Here is a 17,665-nt window from a genome sequence, read left to right as displayed (position 1 = left end):
GTACTACGCTGTGTACTACTCCCTTCACAGAACAACGCAAGCTGGCTCTAACCAGAATAGAAAGAGGAGTGGGTTGCCCCGGTGCACAACTGAGCAAGAGGACAAGTACATTAGAGTGTCTAGTTTGAGAAACAGACACCTCACAAGTCCTCAACTGGCAGCTTCATTAAATAGTACCCGCAAAACACCAGTCCCAACGTCATCAGTGAAGAGGCGATTCCAGGATGCTGGCCTTCTAGGCAGAGTTGCAAAGAAAAAGCCATATCTCAGACTGGCCAATAAAAATAAAAGATTAAGATGGGAAAAAGAACAGACACTGGACAGAGGAACTCTGCCTAGAAGGTTTTTGTTGCCTCTGATTAATGCACTCCTTGCCTGGTCCGTGAGTTTTGGTGGGCGGCCCGCTCTTGGCAGGTTTGTTGTGGTGCAATATTCTTTCCATTTATTTAAATAATGGATTTAATGGTACTCCCTGGATGTTTAAAGTTTTGGATATTTTTATTACCCAACCCTGATCTGTACTTCTCCACAACTTTGTCCCTGACCTGTTTGGAGAGCTCCTTGGTCTTCATAGTGGTGTTGCAGATTCTGGGGCCTTACAGAACAGGTGTGTGTATATATATATATACTGAGATCATGTGACAGATCATGTGACACTTAAATAAAGTCCACCTGTGTGCAATCTAACAAATTATGTGACTTCTGAAGGTAATTGGTTGCACCAGATCTTATTCATGGACTTCATAGCAAAGGGAGTGAATACATATGCACACACCACTTTTCCATTTTTATTTTGTGTAATTTTTTAAATTTCACTTCACCAATTTGGACTATTTGTGTATGTCCATTACATGAAATCCAAATAAAAATACATTTAAATTACAGGTTGTAATGCAACAAAATAGGAAAAACGCCAAGAGGATGAATACTTTTGCAAGGCACTGTACTACTGTAGGTGAACGACTGGGAGTGTATGTCTGTAGATTTAATTATCAGGTTAGATTAGAATGTACTTACTGTCATGATAGCTCATTAAAGATCACCCCTCTCTCACAGAAAACATACAATCCAATCTAAGCTAGTCAGTAACAAATATAACCAAAGGCCGGTATTCAATCAATAGCAGATAGTCTTTATTTGATTATATTGAAGTACACTGAAAGATAAGCCAATGAAAACTCATGTAGGAAGGTGTAAACATGCAGCAAGAAAAACAGAATAGAACATGTTAATCTAACAGACAGAAAACATGAGGAAAAGCAACAGGTCAGCGCAGAGAGAAGTGGACATGCTTGAGGAGGAGCTGAAAGAGCCAGCAGAGGGCAGAGCGGGTAGTGACAGGAGGAAGATGCAGCAGAGGGCAGAGCGGGTAGTGACAGGAGGAAGAGGCAGCAGCACAGACTCTGTCAGACACTCTCCTCTGGTGACCTGCAGGCTGCAAGTTTAGAGAGAGGAAGTACTTATAGAACATGGTCTTTACTCTTAATATGAAGAAACATAAGAATGCAATGACTATATCACAGTACATGTCCCATTGGATCACAACAGTGTTGACCTTATCCCTCAGACTTGTAGCTACCAAGCATACAATTAAACTTCAGAATAAGCAAACAAAGATATGGCACTAAAAACACAACTATGTTTACCATCATATTTATTATTAAGATCTATTAAAATTGTACTGTAGTCACAACTGTAGCTAGGTGTTCATTGTGAATGAAATTCAATCACGAGAACAGAAGCAGTAACTAACTCAATGTGTCTCGACCACTAGGAGGCATCAGAGCCAAATAAAATGAGTGCAACTTCCACTGACCAACCATTGGTCTTACTTACTACTATCAATGGTTGACTTTAGAGACCAAAGTACAATTGTCCAAATCTCTGCCAAATTGTCCAGAAATGCAATAATAGTAATGTCTCATGAACCAGGAGAAGAATGTGTACTAAATTACAGTTGAAAGAGCCTATAGACCAGGGTTCTCCATCTGGCCCCCCATGTTTTCTGAGCCAATAAAAACATAAAAATAAATGAATGGATTGTTGGATATAAAAGACTGTAAGAACACCAGCAAATGAGTTCCAAGTGATTTTAATTTCCAAAGTATTCCCATGCATAATAGATAGATGTATGTGATTGTATCCAAATGCAAGCAAGTTTTGAAATTATATGTCTTAGTCAAATATTATATCTGTTTGGGCTTCTTGCAGTCAATTTGCATTCCACAAATGATTTGTAATTATGTTCCGGGCCCCTGACCATCCACTCAAGATTTTTTCTTGAGAGGATGAATCTAGTTGATGATCCCTGCTATAGACTCAAGTGACCTCCTCATGTAACAAATTGTATCTGAAAACGTTGAAACCTATATACAGGAGGTTGAGCACAAGCCAATTCAATACTGCAGGATTAAATCCATTTAAAAACTTTCATACCTCCATCTAGAGAAGCTGCATCATGGACAACCACACTGGGAGATGCAGGGGGTAGAGGAGCCTTGCGCTTCGTCCTCTTCAGGGAAGACTCCGTGCTGCGACTCAGACCAGCCATCTCCACAACAGAAGGGACAAAATAATCATTCAAATTCATCAAGAGCTCTGGACATAAAGTCCTAATTTTGAGGAAATTCAGACTCAGTATTTTACAGACAGACCTGGCATTAACAAAGAACACAGATCTAGTCAGGTTAGACCCACTCACCTGGTCACTGTCCTTTTGGGCTTCGGGCTCTGAGTCGGAGATGGACCTCTGGCGATGGCTGAGGTTAGAGGGGCATCTCTGGGACAACAACATGGGGGGCAGGGGAGCCCGTCTCTTCTTTGGCATGTCAGAAGCCATGGAGTTGCAGTTGAATGTGGAGGAGTGGGCACTGAGCGAACTCATGCTAAGAGGTCGAGGCTTGCTGGGAAAGACTGGGGACGCCGGGGCACTGGCAGTCATTCCCTTTAAAGAGCAAACAAACATCCAATCAGATCCTGATCAGGGGCCTGTTCTCTGCAGTAAGCAAAGAGAAAACTAGCCAATCACATGACTGTGACAATATTCCCCCCTCCCCAACACATACCCTTTCAAATCCTCCTAATCAGCCAAAATTGACTTGCAAATGACTGAGCTGAGAAATGTTGGTGATTGCATGTGAACAGATAAAGAACACACCTGCTCAGGTTTCTTCTTACTCCTCCTGAATAAACTGAACAATCCCTTGTTTTCTTTCTCCTTCTGCATTTTATCTTTACTGGGTGGAATGGTATCTGTCAGGAATATATAGATCTTATTGAAGACATTTCTGAAATTCCTGACAAAGATTTGATGAACTTGACTTCAAATGCATAATGTCAGTAGTAAATTAAAATAAGGTTAAAAAAAACATGTAAAAACATAATACAATTGAGTTGCATTACCTAGATGACCTCGATGAGTTGGGGTAGTAGGGGTAGGAGAGGCAGGTACGTCCTCTGAGTACATAGCTATGAAAGAGAAGATGGAAATGATATGTGGTAGTAAATGCAGCATTTACATGAGTATACCTACGTAGTTGTAAAATGAATGAATGGTGAATAGTGTTCATACAGAATAAGTATCTTGTTGGCAGACAACAAGATTTGGTTCTGGGTGCCGAGATTAGTTCAGAATGATTGGTAATTATTCAGATTAATGAACGTTGAAGGCTGTTGTTTTTATCAGAGAAGCCCTTACCTTTTGTGTCCGTTGCATAAACCTCCCTTATTGCAAAATCATTGAGAGAACAGGTCAAATCCAAAGGATCCTTAGATTGGGCATCTCTCAATAAAAATGTGCTCTGTCGGTCAAATTCACATTTGTCACAAATAGATGGTAAGAGGTCTTCAAGGGGGACTCGAGGGCTGACTCTTAGTATAGTCTTCTGGGTAGTTTTATAGTTTATTACCAGACGGACGGTTGCCTGGAGAATCAAATAAATGTGATTATTAGACTGTTTGAAAAAGTCATATATATATATATATATATAGTACCAGTCAAAAGTTTGAACACACCTAAATATTTTCTACATTGCAGAATAATAGTGAAGACATCGAAACTATGAAATAACACATATGGAATCATGTAGTAACCAAAAAAGTGTTAAACAAATCAAAATATATTTTATATTTGAGATTCTTCAAAGTAGCCACCCTTTGCCTTGATGACAGCTTTGCACACTCTTGGCATTCTCTCAACCACCTTCATGGAGGTAGTCACCTGGAATGCATTTCAATTAACAGGTATGCCTTGTTAAAAGTTAAATAGTGGAATTTCAACCCTTCTTAATTCGTTTGAGCCAATCAGTTGTGTTGTGACAAGGTAGGGGTGGTATATAAAATATAACTCTATTTGGTAAAAGACCAAGTCCATATTATAGAAAGAACAGCTCAAATAAGCAAAGAGATGACAGTCCATCATTATTTTAAGACATGAAGGTCAGTCAATGCGGAAAATTTCATGAACTGCAGTCGCAGTTGCAAAAACCATCAAGCGATATGATGAAACTGGCTCTCATGAGGACCGCCACATGATAGGAAGACGCAGAGTTACCTCTGTTGCAGAGGACAAGTTCATTAGAGTTAACTGCACCTCTGAAATTGCAGCCCAAATAAATGCTTCACAGAGTTCAGGTAACAGACATCTCAACATCAACTGTTCAGAGGAGACTGTGTGAATCAGGCCTTTATGGTCGAATTGCTGCAAAGAAACCACTACTAAAAGGACACCAATAAGAAGAAGAGACTTGCTTGGGCCAGCATATGTGGGAACTCCTTCCAGACTGTTGGAAAAGCATTCCAGGTGAAGCTGGTTGAGAGAATACCAAGTGTGTGCAAAGCTGTCATCAAGGCAGTGGCTACTTTGAAGAATCTAAAATGTTAAACATATTTTGACTTGTTTAACACTTTTTTGGATACTACATGATTCCATGTGTTATTTCATAGTTTTGATGTCTCCACTATTATTCTACAATGTAGAAAATAGTAAAAATACATTTTTGAATGAGTAGGTGTCCAAATGACTGGTACTGTGTGTGTGTGTGTGTGTGTGTGTGTGTGTGTGTGTGTGTGTGTGTGTGTGTGTGTGTGTGTGTGTGTGTGTGTGTGTGTGTGTGTGTGTGTGTGTGTGTGTGTATATAAACTCAGCAAAAAAAGAAACGTCCCTTTTTCAGGACCCTGTCTTTCAAAGATAATTCTTAAAAATCCAAATAACTTCACAGATCTTCATTGTAAAGGGTTTAAACACTGTCTCCCATGCTTGTTCAATGAACTATAAACAATTAATGAACATACACCTCTGGAACGGTCGTTAAGACACTAACAGCTTACAGACGGTAGGCAATTAAGGTCACAGTTATAAAAACGTAGGACACTAAAGAGGCCTTTCTACTGACTGAAAAACACCAAAAGAAAGATGCCCAAGGTCCCTGCTCATCTGCGTGAACGTGCCTTAGGCATGCTGCAAGGAGGCATGAGACTGCAGATGAGGCCAGGGCAATAAATTGCAATGTCTATACTGTGAGACGCTTAAGACAGTGCTACAGGAAGACAACGGACAGCTGATTGTCCTCGCAGTGACAGACCACGTGTAACAACACCTGCACAGGATCGGTACATCCGAACATCACACCTGCGTGACAGGTACAGGATGGCAACAACAACTGCCCAAGTTACACCAGGAACGCACAACGCAGAATCCTTCCATCAGTGCTCAGGCTGTCCGCAATAGGCTGAGAGAGGCTGGACTGAGGGCTTGTAGGCCTGTTGTAAGGCAGGTCCTCACCAGACATCACCGGCAACGCCGCCTATGGGCACAAACCCACCATCGCTGGACCAGACAGGACAGGCAAAAAGTGCTCTTCACTGACGAGTTGCGGTTTTGTCTCACCAGGGGTGATGGTTAGATTCGCGTTTATTGTCAAAGGATTGAGCGTTACACGCCTGTACTCTGGAGCGGGATCAATTTGGAGGTCGAGGGTGCGTCATGGTCTGGGGCGGTGTGTCACAGCATCATCGGACTGAGCTTGTTGTCATTGCAGGCAATCTCAACGCTGTGCGTTACTGGGAAGAACTCCTCCTCCCTCATGTGCTACCCTTCCTGCAGGCTCATCCTGACATGACCCTCCAGCATGACAATGCCACCAGCCATACTGCTCGTTCTGTGCGTGATTTCCTGCAAGACAGGAATGTCAGTGTTCTGCCATGGCCAGCGAAGAGCCTTGATATCAATCCCATTGAGCACGTCTGGGACCTGTTGGATCGGAGGGTGAGGGCTTGCAGGTGCCTTGGTGGAAGAGTGGGGTAACATCTCACAGCAAGAACTGTCAAATCCACTGCAGTACTTAATGCAGCTGGTGGCCACACCAGATACTGACTGTTACTTTTGATTTTGACCCACCCGCCATTTGTTCCGGGACACATTATTCCATTTCTGTTAGTCACATGTCTGTGGAACTTGTTCAGTTTATGTCTGTTGTTGAATCTTGTTATGTTCATACAAATATTTACACGTACATTTTTCTGAAAATAAACGCAGTTGACAGTGAGAGGACGTTTCTTTTTTTGCTGAGTATATATATATGATCTATACTCACAGAAAAAAATATACTACAAGATACAGCCATTATTAATTACAGTAAATACCCAAGTTGAGGGAACAACTCTCAGATAAATCTTTTATAACTAGTACATTTCTACGACTGAGATTTCTCACGTGTACCTCTGGCATCTGAGGAATTGGCTTCTTAATCTTGTCCTCCATTCCTTTGGGCTTGAGCAGAACCTTCTCTGCCTCCAGGGCCCCGATCAGAGTGTTGGGTTTGAACTTGATTGGGTTTCTGTTGGTGGTGACGAGCTCTATAATATAGCCTGATGGATTCAGGTGGTACTTGGCACAAAGCATCACTAACAAATCCATCATGGGCTTGCTGAAAAACAGAGACACAAGTTAGAAGTAATAAATCAACCGAGCTAAGGATAAAAGGTTGTGTGTTTTATATCCACAGAGAACACACAGAACTGTTGGTGTGTGGAAATTGCAAATGCCAAGGAGAAACTACTATCACGAAAGTAGATGCCATCACAGAATACGTTTTACACTCTACATTATAGTAATGCATTATCACAACTTTTTCACAGTGATAAAATGTAGCATGAGGAGCCATCAGTTTTTGCTTCATACACAACTGTTGGTGGTCTGGAAAACTCTTTAGCAACAATATCTGCGCAAGGCTATCCAGCATTTTCCAAATTCTAGGCCTTGGGAGGGTTTCTGCAAATATAATGCCAAAAGTTAAATTATTATCATAATTAGTTCACTGTACTCTGTCAATGAAAAGAGGTTGAAGAATTAGATGCTTAATCCTTTTATATTAAAGTTGGTCTCGATTATAGCTTGAGAGGGCAGAGGGCAAAATATACCAACGGAGTGCGTTTGAGTCTTGCAAAACTAGAATAATAATATCTTGAGTAAACTTGATGGAGAGTGAACAGTGTGGGTCTGTAGTTTCATAGCAGGACACAAAGTCCTTGTTCTGAAAAACAACGAAGCCCTTTTGACCGTGAGATATTCATCTCATGTTTGTCTGATTAGGCGTTTTGGTCTCAGCTGAATTGGTGTGGATGAAAGCTCCACAGACCAGACTTCATAAGACTAACTTTCACGAGATGTATGTGCAGTGGGCTTGTATCAAAACGTAATCTAAGTTCTACCATAATAACTGTGCTGAAAACACAAATAACATTATTCTACCTTAGCAAGTGAAAAGGAACCAGCCACATTATGCAACTTTTTAGTGCATTTAATGGTGCAAGTATTGTTAACCAAAACCAAAGCTTTTACTGCACCAACTACAATATCTGACTCAAAGAAATGCTACATTCAATTAGAGCCTTGGAAAGATCACGTTATGGTAGAAGGATGTGTAATCGTATACCAAAAATTCATATGAATCAAATATTTGTTTTGGAATATATGACTCGCATAAGAATTGGTCAAAATGCATTTAGATCATGCTTCATCTTGGAATCATGGGATGTCCTGGAGGTCTTACCAAGGAGGGAACGTTGGGAGCAGTGTGTTGGTGTTTAGTCACCATGAGACACTTCCTTTATTTATTTACTGCACTTCTTTTGACCAAGGCCCATAGGCAAGTCATTCCACAAAATTAGTGACTTTTGAGATTTTAAGTAGAAATTGTGCACAAATATACAATTATAAAAGTCTTACACTAAATGAAGTGACCTTAAATTTAGACCACATGGAAAATTCAATAAATCCGATTTTTTATATGAATAAAGACTTGCTCAAGTGCCAAAATTCAGCAACATCCTCTGTGACTTCATTTAAAATGTTAACCCACTTAACCCCAACATGTCTCCAAGTTTTCCCCATCATTGTGAAGCCGTAGTTATTTTTGTTTCTTTGACAAAGTAATTTCTGAAGCTTGTTTTAAGATGGTGGAACTATTCCTTGTAAAATATTTGAATAGTCAAATCATAGTGTAAAAGCAGGTGAGCTGGTTCTACTCTTTTGGGCTATTTTCTGGGGTTTTGGGTTGGAAAACAGAAAACTGAGTGGTTCGAGCATAATATGTCAACCCTGTTACCGATAGACAAACAGGCTGGACATTTTTTTACAAAAATAACGTTGTGAAGCTTGCATTCAATTGCCCCTCCCTGTTTCACACAACAAGCTTCAATCCCCCTGTCACAAGGGGATTTCTAACAGATTTAAGATGATGTCAACCCTGTTACTTTATTTGGCACTTAGTGGGCAATTGAGATGGGAAAACTTGTTTTTATGAAGTTGAACATGTGACAGAATGTAAACATTAGGTGAAAACAAAACAGTTTTTTTTTCACCAAGTTACACTACTCAAAAGGCAACGAATTAGTCTGTCTAAACTACTGGCACACAGCTTGGACACCCATGCATACCCCACAAGATCCTAGATCTGTGTTAAGGAGCAGCTTCTAGCAGTAGTGGTTCTACTTGAACCAGCACAAACACTTATGGCCTATGCACTCCTCTGCTACTGACTCTCACTCTGCCAAGTGTGCTTGTTGTAAACTCAACCCAGGCCAATGTTTGTTGAAACTATATTTATTTCATTACAGATAGTCTTTAACTCCACAGACACGGTCCCCAAGTCCAGACACACAGTACTACATAGAGCCATGACTACATGAAACTCTATTCCACATCAAGTAACTGATGCAAGCCATAAAATTAGATTTAAAAAAAAGAACTGATTAAAAAAAATACCTTATGGAACAGAGGGGATTGTGAATCAACACAAACATAGGCACTGACACATGCATACACACATGATAACATACGCACTATACACACACATGGATTTAGTACTGTAGATATGTGGTAGTGGTGGAGTAGGGGCCTGAGGGCACACAGTGTGTTGTGAAATCTGTGAATGTATTGTAATGTTTTTTACATTTTATAAACTGCCTTAAATTTAGCTGGACCCCAGGAAGAGTAGCTGCTGCCTTGGCAACAGCTAATGGGGGATCCATAATAAATACAACATTGGTGGAATGACTCAGGCACTAAGTAGGGAATAGGGTGCCATTTGAGAAGACCTAGTCTCACCTGCCATGGACAGTGGCTGTCTTCTCCACTCCGCCTGGCAGAACCACAACCAGAGTCAGGTCCTGTTCAAGTAGGTTCTCCTTCTGGTCCATGGTCATCAGAGGAAATGCTGATACAGAGTGTCTCTGGGAGAGGCCTGCACAATCCAGTCCCTTCACTGATACTGGGGGAGACGGGGCCTTGCTTTTGGTTGACACTCTGCCGGTAGGAAAAGCAAAGGGACAAGATGAGCCTCACACAATCATTTCAACTCTTAATATTATATTACCAGCCTGTTGCGGTCAGAAACAATACGACGTAAAAACACGTTTCCCTGATGGCACCCATATGTAGGTAACATTTAACTGGTAGAAAAATATGGTGCAGGGGCTCTGGGTAATATTTGTCAGGATTTTTTTTTTAACCATCCACAATAGATCAAAAAATGAAATTCCATCGGACATGATTATGTTATGGCACTGCATGAAATAGCATGAACGGAACAATTCCTTCCCAACTTAAAGTAAGCAGCTATTAGATGAAAGAGCTTCGGTTCCATTTGCAAACAAGTCACAAGACACTCAAGTGTGATTGATTGATTATCCATTCGGCTTGAGGACAGTGCAACATAGGCAAGGATAACACATTTGAAACAGAAAATTAAAGGTGGAGCATTGTGAGCTAAGGCTGTCTTTACACAAAGAGCCGATCGGATTGGTCAAATGACCAATTAGTGGGAAAATAATCAGAATTGAGCTGCCTGTGTAAACGCTGCCCATGTCTCTGTTCGCTTTACTGTTGTCTTTTAAAACCAACATAATCTCCCCTCTAATCACTGAATGAGCTATTATTATTATTATTATTAGGATATGTGGCAGTGCAGACAAAAACTAGATTTTCCTGTGTTTTATATAAACGTCCCTTTTTCAGGACCCTGTCTTTCAAAGATAATTCTTAAAAATCCAAATAACTTCACAGATCTTCATTGTAAAGGCTTTAAACACCGTCTCCCATGCTTGTTCAATGAACCATAAACAATTAATGAACATGCACCTGTGGAACGGTCGATAACACACTAACAGCTTACAGACGGTAGGCAATTAATGTCAGTGTTCTGCCATGTCCAGCGAAGAGCCCGGATCTCAATCCCATTGAGTACGTCTGAGACCTGTTGGATCGGAGGGTGAGGCCTAGGGCCATTCCACCCAGAAATGTACGGGAACTTGCAGGTGCCTTGGTGGAAGAGTGGGGTATCATCTCATAGCAAGAACTGTCAAATCTTCTGCAGTCCATGAGGAGGAGATGCACTGCAGTACTTAATGCAGCTGGTGGCCACACCAGATACTGACTGTTACTTTTGATTTTGATACTTTTCCCTTTGTTCAGGGACACATTATTCAATTTCTGTTAGTCACATGTCTGTGGAACTTGTTCAGTTTATGTCTCAGTTGTTGAATCTTGTTATGTTCATACAAATATTTCCACATGTTAAGTTTGCTGAAAATAAACACAGTTGACAGTGAGAGGACGTTTCTTTTTTTGCTGAGTTTATACACACACACCACACTATGAGGTTGGAATAATACTGTAAAATTGTGTACGAGCTGTTTGAAGACAGCTTTTTTGGTGGGATGAAGTTTTGGCCTTCCATGGTGACATCACCGTGTAGTAAATTAGTTAAATCGACCAATAAGAAAGATAGTTCCAAACCTCTCTGCCAATAACAACTAATTTTCCGTTTTCCCCTCCCCACTCAGACCACTCTAGCAAAACTCAGACCAGTCCTAGCAAAATTCTTGCTTGAGAAATTGCCCTTTGCTAAGACCATTTTAATGAAAACAAATCACAGTAAGTTACTTAATTGTTACCCAGAAATTATTTGATACTAAGAAAAAAAAGGCTGCATTGGACCCTTAAGATTCTGTGGCGAGAAAAGTCTGACCATCTGTCCACAGAAATGTGTAGCCAATCCCAATCAATTTAATGATGATGTAATTTGGATACATTATTTATCCAAATTACATCATCATTAAACTGACTGGGTTCCCTGGGGAGAGTGTAAACCATTTTTGTCTAAACCATTTTTTCTTTAGGTTGGATTGGAAATGTGCATCACTGTACAGCCAGATTAATTCCAACCTGACCACAACTGCTAACACAGTCAGCCAAAGAACACATGCATGTATTTTAAAAGGAAGACATTTCTTGATAAAAGGTCACACACTTTGTCCTTCAAAGAGGGATACTTTACACTACAGTATGAGAAATGCAAATCATGCTTAACTAAAATAATCTATACATTTAACACATTTAGAGACATTAGGCTATGGCATCCTACTGGTGCATTGTCTCAGACAATAACGTAAGGAACATGCACGGACAACAAATGCCTTTTTTGATGGCATTTCCCTTGATGCTAATCAAGCAGCAGGATAATGAAAATATAATATTCCTTATTGTGTGTTGTCTGGTTATGTTTAGTTCTTACCTTCTTTGGGTAGACCATATGCAGACCCTCCTGCAGCTGTACAGTACCAGATGTTAGCAGAGGGAGATTCCACTCAACATCTGTTTTCATATTTCGCACTGTAGATGTATCTAAATAAATATCACTAGAAAACAGCTTAAGCAAACGCAAATGCAGCTACTGTTATTCTGGCTGCACTGTTTGACGTGACTGTAAGTTAGCCGTAGTTGGCTAGCTAGCAAGCAAGGGATAAGAACGTTGCCAGCCAGTATTGCAATGGAACATTTAGAACAAACGACAGAACAAATAGACTTAACGACTGGGTCGCGTCTCTTGCAACTGAACCGAAAGAACGACCAGCCGGCTTGGGTAGCAACCTTGGATCTGTGCCGGGACTATATCTTGTGGAAGGACGAAACGGTATGAATAAATGCATCAAAATAATGTTTCTGAAAATATGTCCACCATTATGTGAATATGTTGGTAACCCCTTGTATATAGTGATAATGTCCTCGAAGGTGGTGTTTGGAGGACATGGTTTGCCGGCCCGGGACAGACAACCGTGCTAATATATCCTCCAAACACCGGCTTCTTGGGCATTATCACTTAAATAGAACTCCCCCAAAGAAACTAATCAAGTCAGGGTTTAGTGGGCCTGGGCCCATCAAGTTAAGAAATTGCAAAAATTCCTATTTTCAGAGTAAGTGGTGCCCTCTGAAGAAATTCCATAGGCTACAGGTTAGGCAGCTTTGTCGACTGTGTTACTCCCCACTGAACATCCCCTTGAATGATTAAAGAGAAATAACTTAGCTCAACCGTCCCGCGGGGGATGAGGTTGTAAGTAACAAGAACATTTCCTAGGACATAGACATATCTGATATTGGTACAAAGCTTACATTCTTGTTAATCTAACTGCACTGTCCAATTTACAGTAGCTATTACAGTGAAATAATACCATGCTATTGTTTGAGGAGAGTGCACAGTTATGAACTTAAAGTTATTAATACACCAATTAGGCACATTTGGGCAGTCTTGATACAACATTTTGAACAGAAATGCAATAGTTCATTGGATCAGTCTATAACTGTGCACATACACTGCTGCCATCTAGGGGCCAAAATCTAAATTGCAGCCGGGCTGGAATAATACATGATGGCCTTTCTCTTGCATTTCAAAGATGGTACAAAAAAATACAAAAGAACGGAAGGTTTTTTTCTTTGTATTATCTTTTACCAGATCTATTGTGTTATATTTTCCTACATTCCTTTCACATTTCCACAAACTTCCAAGTGTTTCCTTTCAAATGGTACCAAGAATATGCATATCCTTGCTTCAGGGCCTGAGTTACAGGCAGTTAGATTTGGGTATGTCATTTTAGGCGAATAATTATTAAAAGGGTCCGATCCTGTTAACAGATGCCCCCAGCTAAAAGAGACACAGACACTACAGTGGTCCAACCCCAGGCTAGGCTACAAAGTCCAGATTTCATGTCTCAAAGTTTTATGGCAACGTGATTATGGGAATGAGACACAATCTCCTCACCAAAATGATGTCAAGATTTAGTTTCTTTCCACACAAAGGAAACAACATTTAAGAGACATTTTAACTACAAGTTAAAACAGTGTTACTGTTATAGGCTCTGAAAACAAAAAGCAGGTGCCAATATAGCATTAATTAATAGTCAAAAGTGCTTAAAGACAAACATAATATTGTTCAGTTTATGAAACAGTCCTGCTTTTCTCAGTAGCCATATTCAGACACTTCTGAGAACATGTGTATGTACAGTTGAAGTCGAAGTTTACATACACTTAGGTTGGAGTCATTAAAACTTCTTCTTCAACCACTCCACAAATTTCTTGTTAACAAACTATAGTTTTGGCAAGTCGGTTAGGACATCTATTTAGGACAAGTAATTTTTCCAACAACTGTTTACAGACAGATTATTTCACTATAATTCAATGCATCACAATTCCAGTGGCTCAAATGTTTACATACACTAAGTTGACTGTGCCTTTAAACAGCTTGGAAAATTCCAGAAAATTATGTCATGGATTTAGAAGCTTCTGATAGGCTAATTGACATCATTTGAGTCAATTGGAGGTGTACCTGTGGATGTATTTCAAGGCCTACCTTCAAACTCAGTGCCTCTTCGCTTGACATCATGGGAAAATCAAAAGAAATCCGCCAAGACCTCAGAAAGACAATTGTCGACCTCCACAAGTCTGGTTCATCCTTGGGAGCAATTTCCAAACGCCTGAAGGTACCACGTTCATCTGTACAAACAATAGTACGCAAGTATAAACACCATGGGACCACGCAGCCATCATACCGCTTAGGAAGAAGACACGATCTGTCTCCTAGAGATGAACGTACTTTGTGAAGATGCTGGAGGAAACCGGTACAAAAGTATCTATATCCACAGTAAAACAAGTCCTATATCGACAACCTGAAAGGCCGCTCAGCACGGAAGAAGCCACTGCTCCAAAACTGCCATAAAAAAGCCAGACTACGGTTTGCAACTGCACATGGGGACAAAGATCATACTTTTTGGAGAAATGTCCTCTGGTCTCAATCCCATAGAAAATTAGTGGACAGAACTGAAAAAGTGTGTGCAAGCAAGGATGCCTACAAACCTGACTCCGTTACACCAGCTCTGAGGAATGGGACAAAATTCCCCCAACTTATTCTGGGAAGCTTGTGGAAGGCTACCCAAAACGTTTGACCCAAGTTAAACAATTTAAAGGCAATGCTACCAATTACTAATTGAGTGTATGTAAACTTCTGACCCACTGGGAATGTGATGAAAGAAATAAAAGCTGAAATAAATCATTCTCTCTACTATTATTCTGACATTTCACATTCTTAATATAAAGTGGTGATACTAATTGACCTAAAACAGGGAATTTTTACTCGGATTAAATGTCAGGAATTGTGAAAAACTGAGTTTAAATGTATTTGGCTAAGGTGTATGTAAACTTCTGACTTCAACTCTATATAGAGTTATACAGCCAATACATTGATCCATTACCATTACGTTACCTTGGTAGATAAGTACTTTTACTATACTTAAGTACTTGCCAGTTGCCAGTGTATCAGATAACACACAGTAGTGGCATGAACTCACAGGGTACCGTTGCCAACCATCAGTTGCTGTCTGTCTGGGGCCAACAATTGATTTACAGTGTGAAATATGAAAACAGATGCTGAGTGGAATCTCCCTCTGCTAACACCTGGTACTGTACAGCTGCAGGAGGGTCTGCATACGGTCTACCCAAAGAAGGTAAGAACTAAACATAACCAGACAACACACAAGGCGGCATATTGTATTTCCATTATCCTGCTGCTTGATTAGCATCAAGGGAAATGCCATCAAAAAAAGCATTTGTTGCCCGTGCATGTTCCTTACATTATTGTCTGAGACAATGCACAAATAGAACGGCAGTTCAAAAGGCATAATATCCAGGTACTGCTACCGATTTTCAAATACCTGAGATGCCTTTGTGTGTGTGCGCATGTGAGAGTTAGAGAGAGAGAGAGAGACCACAGCCCATAGGAATTCAACAGTAATGACTATGTGACTCCAAATCATTCCACAGAAGTTGACGTTATAGTGTTGTACCGTTGATGATTAGGCTACTTCCTAGTCTTTGCTTGGGCATCATTTACAAAACAGAGGAGCCATTACTAACTGGCTGCTACTCACTCCTCTAAATGGATCCACTGAAGGGACTGGGCAGCAGCAGGCAACCAACTCGTGACTACTCACACAGTGAAGTACAGTATGATTACTGGCCTGTATTAAATACACTCTCCAGCGATTGTTATCATTTTGAAAACAAGTTATATCCTGATATGCCATTCTTATATTTGTTTTGAAGCAATAAAAGGCGGCACAATAACATCACCATAAGAGCTGTCTAAAATCTTTACATTCCAACATGCATTATTGTAGCTGGAACATAGGAATGTTCCCGTGAAATACCTTTTCAGCCTCTTTCATGAAATGTTTCCATAATCAATCGGAAACCCTGAGGGAAAAATAGTTAATACTTGATGGGGAAAACAACAGATTGTTTATGCTTGTGACCGACAAGAGTCAGTCTTGCCCAGCTGAAGTTACGGTCAGTAAATACACGGGATTCGTTAACTCAGGTTTGTTGCATGAAGATTAGCAAGCATTCCCGCTGTTGTAGTCAGTTAACGGTTGGTGTGTAGCCTAAAGGTCCCTTGGGAAAGGTGGATTGAAGTACAAAGCACAAAACAAAGTGGCTATGCAAAACAGGCTTCCCTGCCCTCTTCCGGACAACACCCTGTGTATTTTAAGAAACCACCAACAACATTCATTGTTGACTCTACTGTACGGGCTCACACATGCCACTGCAGGGTTAACAGAAACTCTACTGTACGCTCCCCACTTCAGCAAAACTATTGAATCAATGGCAAACTACAACCAGTAACTATCCACTCAAACCAATGTATCGTACAACATTCTTGTATGACAGTACAAATAACATGGGCCACATTGTGTCTTTGAAGAAATTATTACCTAGGCAGATGCACTTTCAAGAATCGTAGTAGTAATACCCTAAGACTGAAGGCACATCTACCCATTACGTTCCTCTTCAACAGTGTATTCGTTAATAAACAATGCAACAAAAGTAAGACAGGGTGCTATAAGAAGATCTAGACAGACCTAGAGTGCCTCAAGTGAACCTTGTACTCTCTTTTTCCAATGCTGGATACATGTTTGAACATGACACATTCATCCTAAAAACAGATCCTCTCCACCAATCATTATCGGAGTAACGCCTTCTTACCTCTTGGCCTCAGTGTTGAGTTATCCCCGCTTAAATACCTGCCATCTCCCCTGGGTTCAAAGACAGACTCTGCTACGATATGCCTGTTGGAGCCACTGAGGTATAATAAAAAACGGCTGGAGCAGAATAGACCGGGTCTACCTTAAAGCCACGCCCAGGCCATGATATTAGAAAATCTGTAGTCTCCTTTATTTTAAATCGCCTCACAGTGGGCCCCCTCCGTCTGTCAGCCGCAGAAAGCTCTTAAGCATGGTGTGTCGGTGGAGATTCAGTTCCGTTCAAACACACACAGAGAGAGAGAGAGAGAGAGAGAGAGAGAGAGAGAGAGAGAGAGAGAGAGAGAGAGAGAGAGAGAGAGAGAGAGAGAGAGAGAGAGAGAGAGAGAGAGAGAGAGAGAGAGAGAGAGAGAGAGAGAGAGAGAGAGAGAGAGAGAGAGAGAGAGAGAGAGAGAGAGAGAGAGAAGGAGAGAGAGAGGAGAGAGAGAGGAGAGAGAGCTCCCCCACAGCTAGTAATAAGCACAGGGCTAATCAGCTTTACTTGACCTCCCTGCGCACTGCGTTGCAGCCGTGAACCTGCGGGCATGGCGGTGAAACACAGCCCTGCCATCCATCACATTCACAGCATGTTGATCAACTTCCTCTCATATCCTCCAGTTCACACCACCGTGTCCGCTAGCTGTCTGTCCGCCTTATAGAGCCTGTCCAAAAGCATGCCTGGGATGCTTTCCAAATGCTTAATCAGGTGTTCATTTGTATGCATTTGCTTTTCATTATCCGAAAGACACAGACCACCATG

At 40.8% G+C, this 17,665-nt stretch overlaps 1 protein-coding gene across 4 annotated transcripts in view; it reads right to left on the bottom strand.

Moving 5' to 3' along the window:
- The window catches only part of LOC139546925 (cordon-bleu protein-like 1), a 41,308-nt gene that overhangs the window by 5,908 nt on the left and 17,735 nt on the right, over positions 1-17,665 (bottom strand). For 2 of the 4 annotated variants that reach the window (XM_071355881.1, XM_071355885.1), the window contains 7 exons: positions 9,608-9,805; positions 6,719-6,926; positions 3,698-3,923; positions 3,403-3,468; positions 3,158-3,252; positions 2,702-2,944; positions 2,437-2,551 (listed from right to left, as the gene is read on the bottom strand). In XM_071355881.1, the coding sequence (XP_071211982.1) occupies positions 2,437-2,551; positions 2,702-2,944; positions 3,158-3,252; positions 3,403-3,468; positions 3,698-3,923; positions 6,719-6,926; positions 9,608-9,805 (1,151 nt within the window). Of the gene's footprint in view, positions 1-2,436; positions 2,552-2,701; positions 2,945-3,157; positions 3,253-3,402; positions 3,469-3,697; positions 3,924-6,718; positions 6,927-9,607; positions 9,806-16,870; positions 17,146-17,665 lie in introns of those variants that run through there. The other 2 variants (XM_071355883.1, XM_071355882.1) reach the window with 2 other exon arrangements.

This window comes from Salvelinus alpinus, chromosome 20 (genome assembly GCF_045679555.1).
Source record: "Salvelinus alpinus chromosome 20, SLU_Salpinus.1, whole genome shotgun sequence".
In the NCBI taxonomy this organism is placed as follows: Eukaryota; Metazoa; Chordata; class Actinopteri; order Salmoniformes; family Salmonidae; genus Salvelinus; species Salvelinus alpinus.
The sequence above is the reverse complement of the archived record's forward strand: the minus strand, read 5'-3'. Positions and strand labels throughout refer to the sequence as shown.